This window comes from Dendrobates tinctorius, unplaced genomic scaffold, assembly GCF_039654945.1.
Source record: "Dendrobates tinctorius isolate UK_male_01 unplaced genomic scaffold, ASM3965494v1 ptg000250l, whole genome shotgun sequence".
NCBI lineage: Eukaryota > Metazoa > Chordata > Amphibia > Anura > Dendrobatidae > Dendrobates > Dendrobates tinctorius.
Genome location: NW_027361917.1, coordinates 41,514,992 through 41,542,859, shown reverse-complemented (window position 1 = coordinate 41,542,859; position 27,868 = coordinate 41,514,992). Strand labels below are relative to the sequence as shown.

Genomic DNA, 27,868 nt, shown 5'->3' with positions numbered 1-27,868 from the left:
TCCTGCCATACAAGTCTATGGGCGGTGCTGCTAGCAGGTCCCGGGGACCGTCCACATGTACACAGAGCCCACAGAGAGCCTCCTCCCTGCACCAACAGCTAACACCTCCCCGCCCGGCCACACAGAGGAGCACACGGCCGCCCTCCCCCATCACACATCAGCAGCGCTCCTCCACACACAGCCCGAGAGGGTGGACGGGACACGCCGCTGACAGGAGCCGTGCCCGGGAGAGGGATGACAACAGGGCCGGCACACACCGAGGACGAGGCGCGTGTACTGTGAGGGTCTGACACAAAGCCGCCGCCGAGTCCGGGAGGAGCAGTGAGTGCGCTGTGCCGTCCATTGTGTGGGGTCCTGAGATATGGGCTCTACAGGACCAGGGTGGTGTGGGGGGCACACTGTGCCCATGTAACAATATATGGACACTACAGGGGCAGGGTGATGGCGGGGCACACTGTGCCCATGTAACAATATATGGGCACTACAGGGGCAGGGTGGTGTGGGGGGCACACTGTGCCCATGTAACAATATATGGGCACTACAGGGGCAGGGTGGTGTGGGGGGCACACTGTGCCCATGTAACAATATATGGGCACTACAGGGGCAGGGTGATGGCGGGGCACACTGTGCCCATGTAACAATATATGGGCACTACAGGGGCAGGGTGGTGTGGGGGGCATACTCTGCCCATGTAACAATATATGGGCACTACAGGGGCAGGGTGGTGTGGGGGGCACACTGTGCCCATGTAACAATATATGAGCACTACAGGGGCAGGGTGGTGTGGGGGGCACACTCTGCCCATGTAACAATATATGGACACTACAGGGGCAGGGTGATGGCGGGGCACACTGTGTCCATGTAACAATATATGTGCACTACATGGGAAGGGTGGTGTGGGGGGCATACTCTGCCCATGTAACAATATATGGGCACTACAGGGGCAGGGTGGAGTGGGGGGCACATTCTGCCCCATGTAACAATATATGGGCACTACAGGGGCAGGGTGGAGTGGGGGGCACATTCTGCCCCATGTAACAATATATGGGCACTACAGGACCAGGGTGGTGTGGGGGGCACATTCTGCCCCATGTAACAATATATGGGCACTACAGGGGCAGGGTGGTGTGGGGGGCACACTGTGCCCATGTAACAATATATGGACACTACAGGGGCAGGGTGATGGCGGGGCACACTGTGTCCATGTAACAATATATGTGCACTACATGGGAAGGGTGGTGTGGGGGGCATACTCTGCCCATGTAACAATATATGGGCACTACAGGGGCAGGGTGGAGTGGGGGGCACATTCTGCCCCATGTAACAATATATGGGCACTACAGGGGCAGGGTGGAGTGGGGGGCACATTCTGCCCCATGTAACAATATATGGGCACTACAGGACCAGGGTGGTGTGGGGGGCACATTCTGCCCCATGTAACAATATATGGGCACTACAGGACCAGGGTGGTGTGGGGGGCACACTGTGCCCATGTAACAATATATGGGCACTACAGGGGAAGGGTGGTGTGGGGGGCACACTGTGCCCATGTAACAATATATGGACACTACAGGGGCAGGGTGATGGCGGGGCACACTGTGCCCATGTAACAATATATGGGCACTACAGGGGCAGGGTGGTGTGGGGGGCACACTGTGCCCATGTAACAATATATGGGCACTACAGGGGCAGGGTGGTGTGGGGGGCACACTGTGCCCATGTAACAATATATGGGCACTACAGGGGCAGGGTGGTGTGGGGGGCACACTGTGCCCATGTAACAATATATGGGCACTACAGGGGCAGGGTGGTGTGGGGTGCATACTCTGCCCATGTAACAATATATGGACACTACAGGGGCAGGGTGATGGCGGGGCACACTGTGTCCATGTAACAATATATGTGCACTACATGGGAAGGGTGGTGTGGGGGGCATACTCTGCCCATGTAACAATATATGGGCACTACAGGGGCAGGGTGGTCTGGGGGGCACACTCTGCCCATGTAACAATATATGGGCACTACAGGGGCAGGGTGGAGTGGGGGGCACACTCTGCCCCATGTAACAATATATGGGCACTACAGGGGCAGGGTGGAGTGGGGGGCACACTGTGCCCATGTAACAATATATGGGCACTACAGGGGCAGGGTGGTCTGGGGGGCACACTCTGCCACATGTCGCAGTATATGGGCACTACATGGGAAGGGTGGAGTGCGGGGCACATTCTGCCCCATGTAACAATATATGGGCACTACAGGACCAGGGTAGTGTGGGGGGCACATTCTGCCCCATGTAACAATATATGGGCACTACAGGGGCAGGGTGGTCTGGGGGGCACACTCTGCCCCATGTCGCAATATATGTGCACTACATGGGAAGGGTGGTGTGGGGGGCATACTCTGCCCATGTAACAATATATGGGCACTACAGGGGCAGGGTGGAGTGGGGGGCACATTCTGCCCCATGTAACAATATATGGGCACTACAGGGGCAGGGTGGAGTGGGGGGCACATTCTGCCCCATGTAACAATATATGGGCACTACAGGACCAGGGTGGTGTGGGGGGCACATTCTGCCCCATGTAACAATATATGGGCACTACAGGACCAGGGTGGTGTGGGGGGCACACTGTGCCCATGTAACAATATATGGGCACTACAGGGGCAGGGTGGTGTGGGGGGCACACTGTGCCCATGTAACAATATATGGACACTACAGGGGCAGGGTGATGGCGGGGCACACTGTGCCCATGTAACAATATATGGGCACTACAGGGGCAGGGTGATGTGGGGGGCACACTGTGCCCATGTAACAATATATGGGCACTACAGGGGCAGGGTGGTGTGGGGGGCACACTGTGCCCATGTAACAATATATGGGCACTACAGGGGCAGGGTGGTGTGGGGGGCACACTGTGCCCATGTAACAATATATGAGCACTACAGGGGCAGGGTGGTGTGGGGGGCACACTGTGCCCATGTAACAATATATGGGCACTACAGGGGCAGGGTGGTGTGGGGGGCACACTCTGCCCATGTAACAATATATGGACACTTCAGGGGCAGGGTGATGGCGGGGCACACTGTGTCCATGTAACAATATATGTGCACTACATGGGAAGGGTGGTGTGGGGGGCATACTCTGCCCATGTAACAATATATGGGCACTACAGGGGCAGGGTGGAGTGGGGGGCACATTCTGCCCCATGTAACAATATATGGGCACTACAGGGGCAGGGTGGAGTGGGGGGCACATTCTGCCCCATGTAACAATATATGGGCACTACAGGACCAGGGTGGTGTGGGGGGCACATTCTGCCCCATGTAACAATATATGGGCACTACAGGGGCAGGGTGGTGTGGGGGGCACACTGTGCCCATGTAACAATATATGGACACTACAGGGGCAGGGTGATGGCGGGGCACACTGTGTCCATGTAACAATATATGTGCACTACATGGGAAGGGTGGTGTGGGGGGCATACTCTGCCCATGTAACAATATATGGGCACTACAGGGGCAGGGTGGAGTGGGGGGCACATTCTGCCCCATGTAACAATATATGGGCACTACAGGGGCAGGGTGGAGTGGGGGGCACATTCTGCCCCATGTAACAATATATGGGCACTACAGGACCAGGGTGGTGTGGGGGGCACATTCTGCCCCATGTAACAATATATGGGCACTACAGGACCAGGGTGGTGTGGGGGGCACACTGTGCCCATGTAACAATATATGGGCACTACAGGGGAAGGGTGGTGTGGGGGGCACACTGTGCCCATGTAACAATATATGGACACTACAGGGGCAGGGTGATGGCGGGGCACACTGTGCCCATGTAACAATATATGGGCACTACAGGGGCAGGGTGGTGTGGGGGGCACACTGTGCCCATGTAACAATATATGGGCACTACAGGGGCAGGGTGGTGTGGGGGGCACACTGTGCCCATGTAACAATATATGGGCACTACAGGGGCAGGGTGGTGTGGGGGGCACACTGTGCCCATGTAACAATATATGGGCACTACAGGGGCAGGGTGGTGTGGGGGGCATACTCTGCCCATGTAACAATATATGGACACTACAGGGGCAGGGTGATGGCGGGGCACACTGTGTCCATGTAACAATATATGTGCACTACATGGGAAGGGTGGTGTGGGGGGCATACTCTGCCCATGTAACAATATATGGGCACTACAGGGGCAGGGTGGTCTGGGGGGCACACTCTGCCCATGTAACAATATATGGGCACTACAGGGGCAGGGTGGAGTGGGGGGCACACTCTGCCCCATGTAACAATATATGGGCACTACAGGGGCAGGGTGGAGTGGGGGGCACACTGTGCCCATGTAACAATATATGGGCACTACAGGGGCAGGGTGGTCTGGGGGGCACACTCTGCCACATGTCGCAGTATATGGGCACTACATGGGAAGGGTGGAGTGCGGGGCACATTCTGCCCCATGTAACAATATATGGGCACTACAGGACCAGGGTAGTGTGGGGGGCACATTCTGCCCCATGTAACAATATATGGGCACTACAGGGGCAGGGTGGTCTGGGGGGCACACTCTGCCCCATGTCGCAATATATGTGCACTACATGGGAAGGGTGGTGTGGGGGGCATACTCTGCCCATGTAACAATATATGGGCACTACAGGGGCAGGGTGGAGTGGGGGGCACATTCTGCCCCATGTAACAATATATGGGCACTACAGGGGCAGGGTGGAGTGGGGGGCACATTCTGCCCCATGTAACAATATATGGGCACTACAGGACCAGGGTGGTGTGGGGGGCACATTCTGCCCCATGTAACAATATATGGGCACTACAGGACCAGGGTGGTGTGGGGGGCACACTGTGCCCATGTAACAATATATGGGCACTACAGGGGCAGGGTGGTGTGGGGGGCACACTGTGCCCATGTAACAATATATGGACACTACAGGGGCAGGGTGATGGCGGGGCACACTGTGCCCATGTAACAATATATGGGCACTACAGGGGCAGGGTGATGTGGGGGGCACACTGTGCCCATGTAACAATATATGGGCACTACAGGGGCAGGGTGGTGTGGGGGGCACACTGTGCCCATGTAACAATATATGGGCACTACAGGGGTAGGGTGGTGTGGGGGGCACACTCTGCCCATGTAACAATATATGGACACTACAGGGGCAGGGTGATGGTGGGGCACACTGTGTCCATGTAACAATATATGTGCACTACATGGGAAGGGTGGTGTGGGGGGCATACTCTGCCCATGTAACAATATATGGGCACTACAGGGGCAGGGTGGTCTGGGGGGCACACTCTGCCCATGTAACAATATATGGGCACTACAGGGGCAGGGTGGAGTGGGGGGCACACTCTGCCCCATGTAACAATATATGGGCACTACAGGGGCAGGGTGGTCTGGGGGGCACACTCTGCCCCATGTCGCAGTATATGGGCACTACATGGGAAGGGTGGAGTGCGGGGCACATTCTGCCCCATGTAACAATATATGGGCACTACAGGACCAGGGTAGTGTGGGGGGCACATTCTGCCCCATGTAACAATATATGGGCACTACAGGGGCAGGGTGGTATGGGGGGGGAACACTGCCCCATGTAACAATATATGGGCACTACAGGGGCAGGGTGGAGTGGGGGGCACACTCTGCCCCATGTAACAATATATGGGCACTACAGGGGCAGGGTGGAGTGCGGGGCACATTCTGCCCCATGTAACAATATATGGGCACTACAGGACCAGGGTAGTGTTGGGGGCACATTCTGCCCCATGTAACAATATATGGGCACTACAGGGGCAGGGTGGTGTGGGGGGCACACTGTGCCCATGTAACAATATATGGACACTACAGGGGCAGGGTGGTGTGTGGGGCATACTCTGCCCATGTAACAATATATGGGCACTACAGGGGCAGGGTGGAGTGGGGGGCACATTCTGCCCCATGTAACAATATATGGGCACTACAGGGGCAGGGTGGAGTGGGGGGAACATTCTGCCCCATGTAACAATATATGGGCACTACAGGACCAGGGTAGTGTGGGGGGCACACTCTGCCCATGTAACAATATATGGGCACTGCAGGGGCAGGGTGGTCTGGGGGGCACACTCTGCCCCATGTAACAATATATGGGCACTACAGGACCAGGGTGGTGTGGGGGGCACACTGTGCCCATGTAACAATATATGGGCACTACAGGGGAAGGGTGGTGTGGGGGGCACACTGTGCCCATGTAACAATATATGGACACTACAGGGGCAGGGTGATGGCGGGGCACACTGTGCCCATGTAACAATATATGGGCACTACAGGGGCAGGGTGGTGTGGGGGGCACACTGTGCCCATGTAACAATATATGGGCACTACAGGGGCAGGGTGGTGTGGGGGGCACACTGTGCCCATGTAACAATATATGGGCACTACAGGGGCAGGGTGGTGTGGGGGGCACACTGTGCCCATGTAACAATATATGGGCACTACAGGGGCAGGGTGGTGTGGGGGGCATACTCTGCCCATGTAACAATATATGGACACTACAGGGGCAGGGTGATGGCGGGGCACACTGTGTCCATGTAACAATATATGTGCACTACATGGGAAGGGTGGTGTGGGGGGCATACTCTGCCCATGTAACAATATATGGGCACTACAGGGGCAGGGTGGTCTGGGGGGCACACTCTGCCCATGTAACAATATATGGGCACTACAGGGGCAGGGTGGAGTGGGGGGCACACTCTGCCCCATGTAACAATATATGGGCACTACAGGGGCAGGGTGGAGTGGGGGGCACACTGTGCCCATGTAACAATATATGGGCACTACAGGGGCAGGGTGGTCTGGGGGGCACACTCTGCCACATGTCGCAGTATATGGGCACTACATGGGAAGGGTGGAGTGCGGGGCACATTCTGCCCCATGTAACAATATATGGGCACTACAGGACCAGGGTAGTGTGGGGGGCACATTCTGCCCCATGTAACAATATATGGGCACTACAGGGGCAGGGTGGTCTGGGGGGCACACTCTGCCCCATGTCGCAATATATGTGCACTACATGGGAAGGGTGGTGTGGGGGGCATACTCTGCCCATGTAACAATATATGGGCACTACAGGGGCAGGGTGGAGTGGGGGGCACATTCTGCCCCATGTAACAATATATGGGCACTACAGGGGCAGGGTGGAGTGGGGGGCACATTCTGCCCCATGTAACAATATATGGGCACTACAGGACCAGGGTGGTGTGGGGGGCACATTCTGCCCCATGTAACAATATATGGGCACTACAGGACCAGGGTGGTGTGGGGGGCACACTGTGCCCATGTAACAATATATGGGCACTACAGGGGCAGGGTGGTGTGGGGGGCACACTGTGCCCATGTAACAATATATGGACACTACAGGGGCAGGGTGATGGCGGGGCACACTGTGCCCATGTAACAATATATGGGCACTACAGGGGCAGGGTGATGTGGGGGGCACACTGTGCCCATGTAACAATATATGGGCACTACAGGGGCAGGGTGGTGTGGGGGGCACACTGTGCCCATGTAACAATATATGGGCACTACAGGGGTAGGGTGGTGTGGGGGGCACACTCTGCCCATGTAACAATATATGGACACTACAGGGGCAGGGTGATGGTGGGGCACACTGTGTCCATGTAACAATATATGTGCACTACATGGGAAGGGTGGTGTGGGGGGCATACTCTGCCCATGTAACAATATATGGGCACTACAGGGGCAGGGTGGTCTGGGGGGCACACTCTGCCCATGTAACAATATATGGGCACTACAGGGGCAGGGTGGAGTGGGGGGCACACTCTGCCCCATGTAACAATATATGGGCACTACAGGGGCAGGGTGGTCTGGGGGGCACACTCTGCCCCATGTCGCAGTATATGGGCACTACATGGGAAGGGTGGAGTGCGGGGCACATTCTGCCCCATGTAACAATATATGGGCACTACAGGACCAGGGTAGTGTGGGGGGCACATTCTGCCCCATGTAACAATATATGGGCACTACAGGGGCAGGGTGGTATGGGGGGGGAACACTGCCCCATGTAACAATATATGGGCACTACAGGGGCAGGGTGGAGTGGGGGGCACACTCTGCCCCATGTAACAATATATGGGCACTACAGGGGCAGGGTGGAGTGCGGGGCACATTCTGCCCCATGTAACAATATATGGGCACTACAGGACCAGGGTAGTGTTGGGGGCACATTCTGCCCCATGTAACAATATATGGGCACTACAGGGGCAGGGTGGAGTGGGGGGAACATTCTGCCCCATGTAACAATATATGGGCACTACAGGACCAGGGTAGTGTGGGGGGCACACTCTGCCCATGTAACAATATATGGGCACTGCAGGGGCAGGGTGGTCTGGGGGGCACACTCTGCCCCATGTCGCAGTATATGGGCACTACATGGGAAGGGTGGTGTGGGGGGCACACTCTGCCCATGTAACAATATATGGGCACTACAGGGGCAGGGTGGAGTGAGGGGCACACTCTGCCCATGTAACAATATATGGGCACTACAGGGGCAGGGTGGAGTGGGGGGCACATTGTGCCCCATATAACAATATATGGGCACTACAGGACCAGGGTAGTGTGGGGGGCACACTCTGCCCATGTAACAATATATGGGCACTACAGGACCAGGGTAGAGTGGGGGTCACACTCTGCCCATGTAACAATATATGGGCACTGCAGGGGCAGGGTGGTCTGGGGGGCACACTCTGCCCCATGTCGCAATATATGGGCACTACATGGGAAGGGTGGTGTGGGGGACACTCTGCCCATGTAACAATATATGGGCACTACAGGGGCAGGGTGGAGTGGGGGCACATTCTGCCCCATGTAACAATATATGGGCACTACAGGGGCAGGGTGGAGTGGGGGGCACATTCTGCCCCATGTAACAATATATGGGCACTACAGGACCAGGGTGGTGTGGGGGGCACATTCTGCCCCATGTAACAATATATGGGCACTACAGGACCAGGGTAGTGTGGGGGGCACATTCTGCCCCATGTAACAATATATGGGCACTACAGGACCAGGGTGGTGTGGGGGGGCACATTCTGCCCCATGTAACAATATATGGGCACTACAGGACCAGGGTAGTGTGGGGGGCACATTCTGCCCCATGTAACAATATATGGGCACTACAGGGGCAGGGTGGTCTGGGAGGCACACTCTGCCCCATGTGGCAATATATGGGCACTACATGGGAAGGGTGGTGTGGGGGGCACACTCTGCCCATGTAACAGTATAAGGGCACTACAGGGGCAGGGTGGAGTGGGGGGCACACTCTGCCCCATGTAACAATATATGGACACTACAGGACCAGGGTAGTGTGGGGGGCACATTCTGCCCCATGTAACAATGTATGGGCACTACAGGACCAGGGTGGTGTGGGGGGCACACTCTGCCAATGTAACAATATATGGGCACTACAGGGGCAGGGTGGTGTGGGGGGCACACTCTGCCCCATGTAACAATATATGGGCACTGCAGGGGCAGGGTGGTGTGGGGGGCACACTCTGCCCATGTAACAATATATGGGCACTACAAGGGCAGGATGGCAGGGGGGGCACACTCTGCCCCATGTAACAATATATGGGCACTACAGGGGCAGGGTGGTGTGGGGGGCATACTCTGTTCCATGTAACAATATATGGGCACTACAGGGGCAGGGTGGTGTGGGGGGCACACTCTGTTCCATGTAACTACAGGGGCAGGGTGGTGTGGGGGGGGGGGGGAACATTCTCCCCTATGTAGCACTGCATGGGCACTGACCATAAAAAATGACCCATGACCATTGCGTGGCGGTACCAGAACCCGCATGACCAGTGGGTGGACGAACCTAGACTGCCTATACCAACGGTGACTCAAAACATGGTCACGTTCTGTCCATTAGGGCTCATACTCACTTGTGAGAGACTCACCCGATTCTCGTGTGAGTCTCTCGCATGAAAACCCGGCACTGCCGCCGGCACTCAGACTGGACCATGTGGCTGCATAGAAATACATGTAGCTGCACACTCCGGTCCGAGTGCCGGTGGCAGTGCCAGGTTTTCATGCGAGAGACTCACACGAGAATCAGGCGAGTCTCTCGCAAGTGAGTATGAGCCCTTATAGGGGTCTCTGACATCCCTCACCTCGAAAACCACATTCAGTTTTGAAGAAGCCCCCTGTGCCTCCCGCAGAATGTAGAAATATGTGCCCCGCAAAATAATATTGCCCCCTTAACAAGTAATATTGTCATAACTGACTCCCTTTAAAGTAAGATTGCCCCTTTTATTAATCCAGGTACCCCCATCCCATGGATGCTAATGTGAGAATGGTGCTCACTGGAGTAGACCACCCAATCCACAGATTGGGACCCTTGGTCTGCTGTGTCCTCAGTGACCGTTCATGGCTGTGGTGTGTGATGGCATCAGGGCATGAGATCACAGCTTTGTCTGTAGGTAAAGACATGAATGTATAAAAACGAGCCCCTATTTTGCTTGGTGTCCTGCCAGCTGCTCCTGTCCATTAGGTAAAATTAGCAGAAGGGCACACGTAATAGGTTTTTCTTTTCCGGACCTGATAGTTGCCCCTCTCTGGCTTCCGGAGGGTCTTTGCCCAGTGAGACGCTTTGCTAATAATTTGCATATATCTGTGCCACGTTAGGTTGCATTGGTGCCCACCTTAGCTTTATCGCAGCCCCCTATCGGTACTATTCCTAGTAACTCTCAGGATCCCAACCTCCGGCCCAGCTGGACAACCTTGCAGGCTCATAAGTGTGTTGTGTCGTTGCCTCATATAAATGTCTTTTGTGGTGACATCCCCCCTGATGTTATATTATTGCCCCCACCCTAGAGGTTAGTGCTTCAGACTCTGAAGGAGAAGCATCCCTGGAGGAGCCGTGCTCCGGCCTTCTATGATTTGAGGCTATTTATGGCTGGTTTTCCATTGAATAATCACTTCCTTGGCAGAGTTGTGACACGCGCCGGCTGCCGAGCTCGCAGGAATATTGCTGTGTAGCAGCGCTGGACAGACGACCATTCATTATTAGTGTGTCTGATCGGCAGTATCCTTGCGATGGTGCCAGGTCAGCGTGGTACAGGCATCGGTTGTATCCAGATACCATAGAAGATACAGGACACATAGTGATCAGTAGTAGTCAATTATGTCTGCCCGCCAGGCTGGTGCAGGGGATGGCGGCACACCGGGAGATGGCAAATCTCCAGCCTGATGTCACTAACACAATTAGTTGTGCAGGGTCTGTTACCTACACATGAAATGGAGCAAACCGACTGATCATTCACTACGGGGAAAGCGTCACCTCCTGACGATGGCCACGGAGAGGCTGACAGTAGTGTGATGGCTCCCAGTGTGACAGCCAGCTCCTCGCCTTGTAGGTTTCACGAGTCCCCCTGACTTGTCTGCTTTAGTCAATCATTGTATTCTCTACTAAATAACAATGAAGCATGATTTCTCCTGTGTTGTGCCATTCTGCTGTTATTTCTATCTATGTATTCATAACTTACAACATGGTGTTATCATTAGGGCACAGTGTTCTAGGAGGTAATTTTTCTCCTTGTGGGGAGTGACATGCCTGACATATCAGTGTAAGGAGACTTATAGGCCATGCAATGCTACTCTAGCGCCACCTACTGGATGTAACAATCCTGAAATGTCAATATTAATTCTTTAATGAGCTTTGCTACATGACTTAAAATAAAAGCCGAATCAGAATCTCAATTTGCAGACATGTGTTTAGGGGGTGTTGCCCCTCCTTAGTGCAAAGCAAATGATCTGAGTCGTGGCAAGGCTCGTTAAAGGGTCAATATTGACTTTTAGGATTGTTCCATCTAATAGGTAGCGCTAGAGTTCAAGTCCTCATCCTCTCTAAAGAGACAATTTGCATCCTTATACAGGCTTACATCGCCCAATCAGTGCGGTGCAGGAACTCGCCTCTCTGACAGGCGGAATGGGTAGCAACCAGCTGTCGTTCCTGAATTTCTATGAGGAGTAGCAGGAAGCGGCACAGTGGTCCAAAACATGATCCAAAATTATTTTATGGGGGATATGCGAATTTACCAAAAAAGTCGAGCAGTTGTCTGGTGAAAACAAGTATAGGGGCTAGCTTGCTGATTGTGGAGATCTGACCGCTGGGACCCATTCCGATCGGCAGAACATGGAGCTTTTATCCCCGTCAGCCTGGAGTGACAGTGCGCAATCGAAGCCGCGGCTCCATTCATTCTCTATGGGACTACGGAGTGCTGTATAACAAGGGATAACTTGTTTTCACTGTACAGCCACTTTTAATTAGCGCTGCATTACAAAAAACGACCCGTCTAGAACAGCCGGTCATCTTCTACTTGGTAAGTGGGGCTGTACGCCATCGGCGCCATTGCAGCAGAGGTGATGAATGTAGGCATGCTGGCACCTAATCCTGACCAGTGGCCTCTATGGGGCGAATGGGCAGAGATTGGTAATGTCACTCATCTGTCACTGTCTCCCAGAGGAAGCAGATTGATTTTGAGTTGGCGTCTGGCAGCTGCTTATCTCTCTCTCTTTATTGTAATAGCATGCACATTCGCCAGTGTTTATAGTTGGGACTGGCCGCTTGTTCTGTTAACATGTCCAATATTAGGAAGTGGAGCTAAATCCAAAAATCATACTTTATATTGTAGGGAGCAGCATCTGGTCCTCCTCCGCCTCGCTGGAATGCACGAATAAGCTTAACCATGCTGTTTCCCATACTGTCCGTACACAAGTATGACCGCAGCTGTTCCCAGCGCCCCACCATGTATTGTCACACAATATGGCTCCAGAGCAATTGTATCTGGACGGAATCCATGTGTAAATACATTAGGAGGTGATCAAACAAATATCCCTATTAAACAGGGTTGTCTGCACTCAGGCCACATTAGCTCACAGACTAGTAATGCTTACAGATAGCATAGGCATTAGGGTAGGTGCACACAATCAGTAAACGCTGCGGGTTGGACGCTGTGTACTTGTGCAGCGTCCAGATGTTACAGCATAGTAGAAGGGATTTCAACAAATCCCATTCCCACTATGCGTCCAGAGACGCGCACGGAGATGGACATGCGGCGCGTCTCTCCAGACCGCAGCATGTGTTTTATTTCACCCGTACAATGTATTGGATGCGGTGATTCTGCACGGTATCACGTGTGGCTTTACCTGCGTTCAATAGCCGGTAGCGCTTTGCATGCAGTGGACATGCGCTGCGTCCAAAGCACTGCCGATTCCTGATCGTGTGCTCGTACCCTTACTGACCTGTTGACTTCCCTGTGGCTCCAGCTCCTCTCCTCTGCTCCCCACCAGGCCTTGTTTGCAGGGCTGCAGTGGCGATGTCTTATCTACCGGATGTGACTGCACGATCCTCGGCCTCAGTAATCTTATTCCACATACCTTAGTATCAACCCTGAGGGCAGTGATTGGCTGCAGCGCCCACTGAAACCCTGTAGATACAGACTGGTTGGGAGCAGCAAAGAGGCAGCACTGGTGGGGGAATTCATAGGGAAGTGATCCATAGTCTGTTATCTTAAAGCCTTATCTTCCTATGGGCCAATTTAAATAGGGATGAGCAAACGTGCTTAGATAAGGTATTAGTTGAGCATGTAGAGTCCCCATGGCTACATGGTCAACAGCCGCAGCACACGCGGGGATTTCTTGTTTGTTAGGCCATCCCTGCATGTGTTGAGGCTGTCAAGCAGCCACGGCGACTCAAACATATTTTTCAATCACTCTGAAGACATGGTTAGCACTCGAGCATGCTCAACTAATACCTTATCCCAGCACGTTTGCTCATCACTAAAGGCACCCCCTCCAAGGCTGGCAATAAGAGCAATCTTTTGATTAAACATTCCATTTAAGAACTGTCTTAATCAGAAAGTGACCTATTGTTTAACTCCATAATGACAGGGCGACCTTTTCTTTTTTCCAGTATTATTACTTATTTTTAGAGCACCATTGGATCCATGCTGCTGTACATGACAACTGGTTACATACATCCAGTAACCACAACTTCTTGCTTTTCCTTTAACATGGTCATTGAATGCTATTCCTACACAGTTGTTAGGGTTCTGTTTTTCAGACATTCATTGTTTGGTAAAAATGACCCGGCCGAATGAATCTCCAGGTCAGTACCATTACGGCAAAACCAAACAAGCATAATTCTTTTTATTTTATTTACTTAAGCAAAAAAGTATTGAAATCAAAACCTTGTGTTAGAAACTAGACCTGTGTGTTTTCATGTTTCCGCGGTCTCCTTGAGAAAGCCACGGTAGGCGAAACGTACGTTGGAGGGAGTTGGAGACACATTGAGCCATTGATCATGGGTATTTATGATCTTATTATATCTCCTATGCACTTTATTTGAGTTTTCAGACTTGGTGTCTGCTCATTATATGCACTTTTTTGCTGATGGAATTTTTATGATCACCATATTTATTCATGGCTTATGTGTTCACTATGTAACTATCTTCTTACATTATGACATTTTATGGTATTGTATTATGTCCAACTTGTCTGGTTTTTCTTTTATTGTGTAATTAATAAAACTTTTTAAGTCTTTATAATTTGGACTTTAATTTGGTTTATTCATATTTAGCTGAGTAGGTTTCTCATGTTTCCGCGGTCTGTTGCTTCTTGCGTGGCGAGCTGCTGTTCTCATTGATACCATTTGGGGTATATACAACATTTCGATCTGTTATGTCATTGACTGGTGTCACCAAAATCAGTTACCTGGGGCGACGTTCATCTAATGCGTAGGAGCAGCTTCTCTCATCCTGACTCCATCATTAACGTGCCCGTATTGTGCCTACTGTAAGAGCTTGTCCATGGGAGCCGGGATAAGTTGCTGCCTTACAGCTGCGGTGCCATGTGAGGGGAGCAATATTATCATATGGGTTACAGCCATACCCAATATGGCATCCAAAATGCCCAGCAATTGGCTGCTGCTATCATTATTCACCACTGCACTGGCTGTAAATCTGTGTGACTGGGAGAGTCCTATCTAAGGGCAGAGTCTGAAGTCTCTGCCAGGCCACAATGAGATTAGGGGGGATTAACACAGGCACAATCCATATGCACAACATGTTGATTTTGTGGCGGGCTCATCAGGAGTGTAAGATTATGACTTGTGTGAATGCACCCTCATTCAGATTGTCCTTTCAGGTGCATAGACTATCACAGAGTTGTCAGAGAAACCCTGAGCGGTTATTTCTGTAGTCTGTCTGTGCCCCCGGCGCATTGCCAGTTGCATGGTGCCTTCTTAGTTGCCTGGTAACTTCAATGACTGGTATGTAGCACAGCCATCATTGCAATGTTTCTAATAGATGTAATATGTTTGTCATTCTTTAGGAGGAATATTTGGCTCCGTTTCTGCTGAGTGATGAGTGGGTCCCACGCAGCTGTCACTCCGCTCACCCCTTGCATGGAGGGGTTGCCACCACTGCCAAAGAGCCTCAGTGGGCTGCTAAACTCAAGTGGAGGGTCAGGCTGGCGAGACCTGGAGAGAGTGTACGCCCAGAAATCCCGCATTCAAGATGACCTAAGCCGTGGAGGTTCAAGTGGAGGCTCTCAAGCTCATCCAAAGCCGCCAAATTTAGATGCAGCTCTGGCTTTACTTAGGAAAGAAATGGTGAGTTACCCTTTTGTATGCAGGCTAAAAAGTGTTCTCTGTAGAGTTGGTGCGACTCGATTAATACGACCTGGTCCATCGGCCACATCTGTAATCTGTGGTGGCTGAACTGGTGCCCTGAGAACCGCCCCTTATCTCCCGGCATCCGCTGCTATTTTTTTGATTAGCTGACCTGACATAACATTGCGTGCAGCGGCAGTGGATGCCGGGAAGTACGGGGCAATTCTCATTGGCCACAGATTACTGACGTGGTTGAAGGACCGAGTTGTGCAGATATATTCGCACCAATACTGCCTTTGTGAGAGCGGTCATTAATGATAAAAGGGCGTTTACTCATAGTGTAGTGCATACTTAATCATACAGAACCCCTTATGTTGATAGTCATTACAGTGCTAGTTGTCAGATTTTCCCACCACCTCCTTCTGTTATATAGCAGACGCGTTGTCAAACACTGCAGCAGTTTTAGTGTCTCCTGTATTACTTACATATACTCATATATAAATATATTCAGATCGTGAAGTGTATTCAGCCAATCCACTGTAAGATACGTCATGGAAAGCGTTAAGAGACAAATGTCTTGTTTGGACTTGTTAGAAGTCTCCAGCTAAGTATTCACACTCCCAAAGCATACATTAGATGCAGCCATCTTGTTTGTCCACTGTCCCAGATTTCCCAGGACTCATGGGTCCAAAGGGGACAGGGTTCACGCAGACCCTGCCCCATAAGTGGGTGTTTCAAGGTAGACAGCAGATATTCCCTGGAATGTTAGGTGGAAATCTTGGTAACTATGATGCAAATGATCCTATACAACCAGTTAAAACCAAAAAAGTGTTTTGGCTTCTGTCTGGCTCATATTCTGCTGCGCCATTCTACACAGAGGCATCCTACTAAAGAGGCACACAATGTATGGTAAGCATTTCTTTTCATGGAAATCTTTGTGTGATGTACGCAGTAGTGGCAGCCTGTCAGATGAGAAATCTTTCCAACCTGCACCACCTACATACACTACAAGCATGGTGTGAGTAGATCAGTGTGCTCTGAGATCCGTTCTTCCATGTGTCTCTTTACGACTTACGGCCCATTTAGAGGAGTTAATCATTAAGGATCAACCGCTTATGAGTGAGTGACCAATTGATATGTCCAAAAAAAAAACCCCTAATTCGTCCATGAAATTATGAGCGAAAAATTGTCATTATTTCATTATTTCTTGCTCATTATGTAATGCAAATGAAAATTCTTTGTTTATTGATTTTGCTTCGGCAAATGCAGTTTTCTAATTATTTGTAGCCGTGATATATGTGATTGGTTGGTCAAGCTTGGCTCAATTTGAATAGAACTATGGGCCAGATTCATCAAAGCTTTTATGTCAGAGAACTAGCGGAAAAAAGCTTGGAAAAGTCACAAATTTTTGGCTGCGCAAAAATGTTGCGACTTTTGGCTTTAGCACCCAGATGTGGTGATGTGAACGGTGCTGTGGGAGGGTGGTGCGCCCATGTCAAATTGATAACAAGTTGTGGCATACTTTACACCACAAATCTTCCTCCAGTCCATCAGAAGGCACATGGAGGAACACGCCGCTTCACGTCTCGCTTGATTTATAAGAGGTGGGCCGGTTAATAAGTCTGGCTCCTCGCACTGCACCTCCTCATCAAGACCAGCATGGGAAATCTTGATGAATCGAGGTCTGTGTTCTACAAGTTGATCAGTTACAGCGACTTCTCTTCTCTTCATACATAAGATACTGAAGTATGTTGTGTCCAAGACAGTTTTTGCTAAACTTAGACCAATCACTACCTTCTCCAGTATATAGGCTGCCTCAATTGTACAGTTATGTCGCAAGCAAAGGCGCAAAATCCACGAGAAGGAAAAGTGGCGCTAAAGGCGGTCTACTGCAAAATCATTAACATTCTTTCCAATGCCTTTCCCACACCGACACTGGCGGTAATCTGACTTTTACATGGGTGAATACAATATGCTATGTAGCAATTATGTGATCAGTTTATTACACGATTCATGTGAAGTGTAAATACTGCTTTGCCATCGTATATCACATTTTTGATGACTTGGTAGTTTGCTTTTACACTGTTCAGTTATCAGGAGCGAGCTTTCTTAGGGACGCACAATTCCTGATATTCAGCCTGTCTAAGCAGCTTGCCAAAACCCAACAAACGATCCAAGCTCTCACTAATTGCTTGAAGTGATTTTTACATTTGCTTAAAAATCATCGCTCTCGGCAGCACATCGTCCTGGGTAAATAGAACATGTGCTGCCGAGCTCTATGCGCGTAGAACCATCGTATTTACAACTGTTCCATAAACATTGACGCGCGGCTAGCCTGCCTAAACGGGCTATTTAACGGTCTCCATGGGGCGGCGTTAATGCAGCTTTAATATAAATGGGCTTTTTAGGATATCGTTCAATCACAACTCTGAGCACCTGTTCTCTAACCCCCTACAAATTAGAGGTACAGCCTAACAAAAGGAGCTGAGCCAGATGAATGACATTATCGAATTTCTACGACCGAGTCTCAGCAAGAATGGGGACAGCAGTGGATTTCTGCTACGTGTGAACACACTCCATGTTGGAGTTTATACATTGTCATCTAAACATTTTTCTGCCGTGACTATTGCAAAACTGCTGCACAGTTACCTTTTCCATTATTTCATGGAAATCGTGGCAGAAAACTCATTTTGCCTGTGACTAGTGAACTCCCCCTAAGCCGGTTGTCGGAGTGCTGCATTGGGTTGTAGTTGTCTAGGAGGAGGCGTTTCATTGTGTTTGTGTGGGCCGTTAAGTATAAATGTATCTTTTGTTCCGTTCTGTGTAATCCTCATTCTTATACTTTTGTGCCTTTTGCTGTTTTCCGATCATCCTCCGAGTATAATAATTTAGTGGGATAAAGGGCTTAGCCTGAAATAGTAAGTCCTATGTGGCCTAGCTCCTTGTATTAAGGATCACGAGGACATATGAATCATTACAGCGAAGGTAGCTCTATTGTCTGCTGTCAGCCCAGGGCCAGAGACTTAGGTAGGGTAAGAAGATTGAGAAACAGGATCTGCTATTTTTATACTTGGGCTCTCATTATAACATTAAGAGCATATGTGCCAGGTCTTTAACCACTCAGTATAGCAAAGTGCCACCCTTGTAATTGGCAGATGAGAATGATGCATTCATTGCACATGGCTCATTAAAATCCCCACACTTAATTAAGAGTATAATTAACAATTTTGCTATATTCTTGTATCAGACTGTGAAATCTGCCAGACAGTAGGCATTCACCAGGGCAAACATTGTGCAGTATTACAGCGGCACAGTGTTTAAAATGTGGGTATTAGGGCTGTGATGGAATCCTCCCTGACATCCTGTGTAGGGATTTCATTGGGAGAAGTTGCACGTTTTCTCTCCAGAGTTCCTGCTTGGATCCATTGTGAAAGTTGAAGTGAGACACTTTCAGTAAAACTATAGGATATCCGTAGAATACATAATCTAATTGTTCCACCATTCAGCTGGATAAATAGTAGGATGTGTCTGCTATTGTCAATTTTTTTTGTAGTCTTTAGGATATTATGTTTAGGCAAGGCATGAGACTACCCATATATTATGTCTTACATCTGTGAATGATGGGTGTGTGTGTGTATGTATGTATGTATGTGTATATATAATGTATTATATTAGCTGAAGAGCCCGGCGCTGGCCAGGCATAGTAACTAACTGTGGTTAGTTATAGCAAATTATACATATCCTCCATCCCATAGTCCTGTGCCCATATACCCAGCATACATATCCGCCATCCCATATACCCGTCATACATAGCCTCCATCCCATAGTCCAGTGCCAATATACCCATCACACATCCTCCATCCCAGAGTCAACCATTATGACATCATAATGAGCGGAGGGGCTTGCAACCTATGATGACATCAGCGCCGCCATGGCAACCATTATGACATAATGAGGGGTGGGGCTTGATACACACACTTTTTCCCCATTATGTAGATAGGGGCAAAATTGTTTGAATTGGAACGCGCGGGGTTAAAATTTCGCCTCACAACATAGCCTAGGACGCTCTCGGGGTTCCTGACATGTGACTGTGCCAAATTTTGTGGCTGTAGCTGCGACGGTGCGGATGCCAATCCCGGACATACATACACACACACACACACACTTGAGTTTTATATATTAGATTTTTTTTTTTTTTTTTTTTAAATAAAAAATTTTGTATTAGGATTCTTAAAATGTTTCTCCGTAGTCCTTACTAAGGCCTATTTTCCTCAGCATGTGTATGACCATTGCAATTCTTACTTTATTTTTCTGAGTAATTTAGCCATCTTCACTTTATAATCATTCTCCCCTTGATTTACCGGAAATCTGCAGTGGGTTCAGTGAACTCCGCGTGAGCTTGTGTATTTACTCAGCCAATCAAATAGGCCAAGTTGGATGGAGGAGGGATAGAGCAGCAGTCTGAGCCAATGATGAGACAGGGGTGTGTCTCAGACTCTCTCAGAATCCCTGTAAGCACTGTGGCTAATCTATAGTCACAGATCAGTATTTCTTATGTTCACCTTCCACTTGTGGTTCATTGTTCTCTCTACAAACAGCAATTCTAATACTAGTTAGTGAGTTAAGGGGGTGACTCTATTTCAAAGTATAGTCACCCCCTTAAGAGGTTGGGAATTGCAAGCTTATCAATTGCCCCACATCCATATGCATTTAATGGATAATGTCAGTTCTGCATAGCTCTGCAAGTACAAGACCAAAACGCTTCTTGTAATGTGGACATTAAGAATGTATCGGAGCGTTACTAAACTGGCTGCTTCATAATATATCAAAGTGGCTCATGTTCTATCCCACAAGCAATGTGCAGGGTGAGTGTCTTATACAGCTGGTCAGTTCAATAAAGGAACATCTCTCCAAAAAAATGGTTTAACAGGTTGTTAATTAGTGATATGACCTCTCACCCTCTGGTTGTGCATCTACAGTAAAGCCACCCCGAAGCACAAACATGTTCGAGGTGGCCTGTTGACAGGTCTTTCCTTGGTTTCCCTGGCTTAGAGCAGGGAGATGAGACTCTGCCTACAGTCCTGCCCTAGAGCACGGGCATCTCATTAACTGAAAACTTGTAACACTGAGTACACAAGTGTGAGCAGGCTGGAAGATGCAGTGACAGGAGGCAGATTAAGGGTTAACAGGTTTTATTAAAACAGTGAGTTACTCCACGCAGGGAGATCGGTAACCGTGAGGTAAATAACAGGAAATTATAGGGCTTTGGTTAAGGGGGAATCAATGTAGGAATAAGGAGTGAAGTTGTTCTCAAAGGAATCACTTATCAATCAGATGTTTTCCTGTCCAGAAGAGGTCCGGGAGCAGATGATGGCACCAACAGCCGTAGGCACAACGTAGAGCCGGTGGGGTTTTGAAAAAGACGACGATGCGTGCCTGAATGGCAACATTGAGTCTCTAAAATGTCCCTTGGAGTCCTCATTAAGGAGACTCCAGCGGCCAGCAAAGTATAGGCCACAGTCCTGTCAGAATTAGGCGAGGCTCGAATACCAGGTCACTGTCTTAGTCTGGCGGCACACGCACACCTCAGCTCCTAACGGCCCCGAAGCAGGAGCGCTCGCTCTCAGATGCGCGCTGCACCTTCCCGCCAACTCCCTCTGTTCCCACGCCCCCTCCGACAGGAGGAAGGTCCTGTCGGCTCCAGCTTCCCTCCCGGGAACAGCCTCCGTTCCGGCCCCGACACACAGGTAACCACGGTGCTGTCGTCCCCCTTACACGAGAACCACTAGATGGATTTATTCACCCCAGGTATGATTTTAGTCAGTATAACAGCGGCCAAAATGACAATGTTTGTAGTTTACTTAGCAAAATCTCCCTGACAGGTTCACTTTAAGGAGCTTTTGCTTCTTATGACAGCTGCAGCCTTTTTTGTTTTAGTCACCGCTCCCTAGTGACAGAGCCTGGTACTGCTACTCTGCACTTGGGACTGAACTGCAGTACCAGGCACAGGTGCAATGGAACACTAAAAACCCTTTGAAAACCTCATTAGTCTGCAATAACAGGTTTTTTTAGCCAAATACCGGAGAGTCTAGAAGAGTGTTATCAGCCTTTCAGATGCTACAAAGCTGCATGTGTGTTCCTCTACATAAGTTCTCCTGCCCAGTCTGATATTGGACCTGGAGAGAGATGCCGTTGCTCTCTGTGAAACTGTACAGCGTTCAGAGAGCATCAAGCATAGTTCTTATTGTAGTACAGGACCCATTAATAATTCTATTATTGCCTCTACCACCCAGCATGCCATAACGTCTGCACACTCAGTGTCAGATTTGGTGAGAAAGGTTAGACGTAGATACATTTTAAGGCACAGGCTTAACTAGGAAGGGGGTGCATGTGCTGCTATTACTGTCGAGAGACGGTAACACCAATGGAGAGTCTCAATGCACAGCTCAACAGATGTGGATAAGGCCGAGGTCACACGGGTGTCTACTTTCTCATGTGAGAGAATCGTCCCGAATCTGCTAATGACCCTTGGCTGAAACTCTTCCAGAGTATAAGCCGAGTGTGATCCGATTCTCTCATGAGAGAATTGCAGCACAAGTGTTGAGAAGATGGAAAACATAATTTCTCCATCTTATCCATTGTCTGTCAGTGTACATCAGACTGCACTGGGATGACATCAAAGTGCAGTCCGATATTTCACATGCACCTGTAGACTTGTATGGGGGGGTTTGATCCAGTCATCGGATGCCGCGATTGTTTTCTTATACTGAATCGGCATGAGAAAATGGCGGATCTGCCCTGCCCCATAGTATAACATTGGGCTGAATGCTATTCGATAAAACATCAGAGAGCACTCGGCCATGTTATACGGCCGTCTGACTGCTCCCTAAGGATATACAATTCAGTACATGGAAAGAGGATTGCTAAGCAATGGAGGCTGTATGAAGGGCGCTTGGAAAGTACACAATGGATATATTCAGACAGCGATGCGTTCTCAAAGAGCCGTCACAATTGATTAGATATTTCAGGAGGCTTTCGTATCTTAATCTTTTAGCATTTAATGCAGACCAGACCAAAATGGTCAGTATGTGAATTATTGATGTAGATGTCTGTTAGATGTGAGTGGCGGTGAAGAACTTTTGAGATAAGGGGATACCAGGATAAAACTGCTCTCCAGGGAAGGCATCAATATCGATTTTTTTTTTTTTTTTTTTTTTTTCCCATCCTTGTGTATGATTAAAGTATTAGTGGATGTCATAACATAAGCGGCATTTCTTAGAAACATTGTGGGGCCAACATACAGCATAACATTTTGCGTAGCTGCAAGTCGTGTAAAAAATGCACAATTTTCTGAAGCCCAAAATAATATTTGATGAATTCCTTCCTTTTTTGTATAAGTTGTATAAAAACTCACAAAAGCCCATGACACATCACAGTGGTGATCACAAATCTTATTAAGAAAATGAAAACTCCTGGAGACTTTGTGAGAGCAGTAAGATATTGTCCAGCAAGTAATGAATGTATTGTGAGCCTCGCTTTGCATGTTATAAGTTGCTTTCTTCTGTATTCCCAGGTCGGGCTAAGACAACTTGACATGTCTCTCCTGTGTCAGCTCTACTCACTGTATGAATCCATCCAGGAATATAAAGGCGCTTGCCAGGCCGCCTCCAGTGCAGACTGCACATACGCCATGGAAAACGGATATTTTGATGAAGAGGAAGAGTATTATCAAGAAGCCGGTGTCCTACATAAAGGTGTCAGGGAGGACTCTGAAGGAAACCTCACTCTCTCAGTACCTCCCATTTCTAATGATGACTGGATACTGGAGAATATCTAATTTGCCATTTGTTGGGAAGACAACTCCTGAATTTTTATAACCATGCTCTCCGGGAGTTTATTTTTTTCTCCTCGAGGAAAGCCATTTATCGTTTAAGCATTTTTTCCCATGTTTATACGGACAGTACTGTTCCTGGTCACCTTGGTTGGTGAGAATATTGCTATAAGTAATGTGGAACATCGTCCAAGTGCCTTTAACATCCAGAAGCACTAATATGAGATGAAAGACTTTTTATACACCGTATACAATGAGTAGCGCTGGAGACTCAGTAGTAATAACACATTAATTATACAGGCTTCCATCATCTGCCTTAAATCATTCTTAGAGCAATGGCTTATAGTATCAGTTTTTAGTAAATGTCAAGGAGAAGCTCCGTCATTTCTTAGAATGGACGGTGAGCTCATCTCTGAATGTGCCTCGGACAGGCTGAAAGGATTTACAGAAATCATATGATATTGATCGGATTAGGTCATTTTAATTTGTCATAGGATAAACGTAATTCTCAAAGGATTGAGTGTGTAAAATGTCCAATATACAATAACCTCAGTTTGTGGCCTTAATCCGTGTTGATGAGAGCGCAGCCTAAGGCATAAATGCCACAGAAGAGTTTTTGGTTTCCATATAGATTAATGTCCTACTAAAGCCACTTTCAGATTGACTTACCTTAGTCAGTATTTGTATGATCAGGCGTGTAACCTAAACATTAGAAAGATTTTATACATTTTAAAACTATATATATATATTTGCACACCTGTGGTGATGGATTGATTATGACTTACAAATACTGATGCACAATCCTGACCAAAATGGCCTTATAGAGGACTTCATCGGCTCTCCTGACATCTCTGTTCTTAGAATTGTATTCCACGTAAGGGAATCCCTCTGAATCATCTAGTTACGCCTAGAATGTATGATGTAGGTGGAACAATTTGTGGGTGTGTCCTCAGTCTGTCCAATCAGTGGTAGACTCCAGAGCACGCCCTTTTAGCAAAGAAATGGTAACACCAAGTTGTCAATTTATTCAGACATTTCTAGGGGGATAGCAGAGGGCGGCATTCGGCTATAACAAAAGATGTTCCAGTATCGTTCTATGGGGATTACCATTGTGTACAAAAACGGACCTGTCCGGAGAGGTGACTGATCCTCTCTGCATATGGATGTTTTACCAAAAACTGCCTGTGTAGCTTGTGTGTCTGAATTATCAGCAACCAAAAAATATGTTTAAGCTGTAATTTGTCAGATTACAATCCTGTTCTTGGTGACCTGTCTCTCCTACGTGTCTGAATGTTGGTTTCTTTTGGCCATAGAATTGCTTTCATCACTGATACGCTTTAATTCATATCCACATATATATAAATAGACATATAGGAGGAATTCACTTGTGATTTACCTGAAAATATTTATCGCTGGATCATGAAAAATGTATTTTTAACTACATAGATTAAGAAGTCTTTCTACAGCAGAATACAGTGTTGCTATTTGCATCCTCGACATTTTTTGGGTTGCGTATCCCCGAAACATCCAATTTAATTGCTTTTTGAAGTGAACCAATAAGTGTACATACATATAACAGGGTCTATTCACAGTAACTGCAGCACATCTGAAGTCGTATTTTGAGTAGTTTTGTTCCTATTGCTTGTTCTGTCATGTGTTATGCATCACCACACTCCGTTCTACACTCCTTAAACTATGGCGCAGACAGCCGTCCTCCTGCATGGAAACCTGAGCAGACAGATATCGGGGAACTGTCAGCCAATCAGATCTTAGTTTAACCCACTCCGAACAGTGATCACTAGTACAGTGGGATAAATAAGTATTTAGTACACTGCCAATTTTGCAAGTTTTCCCACCCACAAAGAATGGAGAGGTCTGTAAATTTTATCATAGGTACACTTCAACTGAGAGAATCTTTAAAAAAATCCAGAAAATCGCATTGTATGATTTTTACATATTTTATTGCATGAAATAAGTATTTGGCACAATAGGAAAAACAGACCTTAATATTTGGTACAGAAACCTTTGTTTGCAATTATAGAGGTCAGGTGTTTCCTGTAGTTCTTGACCAAGTTTGCACACAATGCAGCAGGGATTTTGGCCCACTTCTCCATACAGATCTTCTCCAGATCTTTCAGGTTTTGAGGCTGTCGCTGTGCAACATTGAGTTTCAGCTCCCTCCAAATATTTTCTATTGGATTGAGGTCTGGAGACTAGATAGGCGACTCCAGGACCTTGAAATGGTTCTTGCGGAGCCACTCTTTACTTGCTGCCCTGGCTGTGTGTTTCGGGTCAGTGTCATCCTGGAAGACCAATGCTCTTACTGATGGAAGGAGGTAGTTGGCCAAAATCTCGTGATGCATGACCCCATCCATCTTCCCTTCAACACGGTGCAGTCGCCCTGTCGCCTTTGCAGAAAAGCACACCCAAAGTATGTTTCCCCCACTATGCTTCATGGTTGGGATGGTGTTCTTGTGCTCATCCTTCTTCCTCCATACACGGCAAGTGGAGTCGATACCAAAAAGTTCTATTTAGATCTCATCTGACGACATTACCTTCTCTCATGCCTCATTTGAATCATTGAGATGGTCATTGTCGAACTTCAAACTGGCCTTGACATGTGCTGGGGTGAGACGGGGGGCTTTGTATGCCCTGCAGGATTTTAATCCATGATGATCTTGTGTTTCTTCAATTTTCTAATAATTATGCCAACAGTTGTTGCTTTCTCGCCAAGCTGCTTGCATATTGTCCTGTAGCCCATTCCAGCCTTGTGCAGGTTTACAATTTTATCCCTGGTGTCCTTGGCTATTTTGTCTTGACCATGGTGGAGAGGTTGGAGTGTGATTGTGTGTGGACAGGTATCTTTTATACAAGTAACGGGTTAATATAGGTGCAATTAATACTGAGTGCAGTACTGAGTGCAGAGTAGGAGGGCTTCTTAAAGTAAAACTAACAGGTCTGAGAGACCAAATTTTTTCTAGTTGGTAGGTGATCAAATACTCATGTCGTGCAATAAAATGCAATTTAATTATTTAAAAATCATACAATATTCTGTTTTTTATTTTTTTTATTTTTAGATTCTGTCTCACAGTTGAAGTATACCTACAATAAAAATTACAGACCTCTCCATTCTTTGTGGGTGGGAAAACTTGTCAAAAATCGACAGTGTATCAAATACTTATTTTCCCCACTGTATCTGATTGACATCTCCATCCTGTGTCTGCTCTCATACATATACATGCGTATAAAGGCCAACTTCTCACTTATCTTTATTTTGTCTGTTTTTTAAGCTAGTGAGTTCAAACAGTGTTGAGTGTTCTGTTGTTTGACACTTTCTCATGTGCTGCTTGTTTGACCCTTATTATTTTTCGTATGCACTTTCCTGTAGCGTGTGCTGGTTCCGTTATGTGCATGTCACGCACATGTCCATATCACAATGATCCACTCCATACAGACGATTTATATATAAGGTTGCACAAAGACCACACATTGAGCCTGATTCATAGAAATGTCTATTTATGTTTTTAGGACTTCAACATTTCTTTTTCAATCAGCTAAGCAAAAAAAATGTTTTTGTTATCGTGTTTATGCTGTGTATATTTATTTAGCCATGTTAATCGTCCATTTTCTCTAATAAAATAAAGTCATAGTTTGTATGTTTTTAGATTTTATTTTTCAATTTTGGAGTCATTCTTAGGCCTGTTTCACACTTACGTTGTTGTCTGTCAGTTGTTATCCGCGAAAATGGCGGAAAACGGATCCGTGATCGTTGTGAGATCAACGGGTGTCACCGGACCGTTCTTTTGACGGATCCAGCGAAAGTGAAATTTTAAAGCAACCGCAGCCTAGAGAGAGAGAGAGAATTTTTTTACGATCCCGGAACGACATTACTGGGTTAAAAATGATCCCGGAGCACAGCTTCCGGGCATGCGCACATGAAAATAGCGGACCGTCAAGAAGAAAAAAGGTTGCAGTGTCCGTCTCATCCGCCCGGGAGCCATAAAAATTTTGGCGGATCCGTCAAAAAACGGGGGTGACGGACGACCGTCAGTCAAGATCCACCAATAATGTAAGTCTATGGGGGAAAAAGCGGATCCGTTTTTTTCAAAAATTTGCGGATTATGACACGTGAAAAAACTGAAGTGTGAAAGAGGCCTAAGTGGTTATAAAGTTTCATATCTTGAGACAGGAATATCAACACCTGAGGAGGTTGTCATGATATTTCCATATTTATAATTCTACAGGAGTTATAGAAACACTGTATGTAGCACAGCCGCGCTCTGCTGTCTCCGTAGCCCAAACTTCTGCATCAGCAGTGAATGGCTGACTTTGAATAACCCTTAAGATC

At 48.2% G+C, this 27,868-nt stretch overlaps 1 protein-coding gene across 1 annotated transcript; it reads left to right on the top strand.

Moving 5' to 3' along the window:
* Nucleotides 1–27,176, top strand: FAM89A (family with sequence similarity 89 member A). Its single transcript, XM_073557648.1, has 3 exons — nt 1–321; nt 15,410–15,689; nt 23,263–27,176. Exons 2-3 carry the CDS (start codon nt 15,441–15,443, stop codon nt 23,524–23,526), a joined length of 513 nt encoding a protein of 170 aa, XP_073413749.1. The 5' UTR covers nt 1–321; nt 15,410–15,440; the 3' UTR covers nt 23,527–27,176.
* The last annotated feature ends 692 nt before the right edge of the window (nt 27,177–27,868 follow it).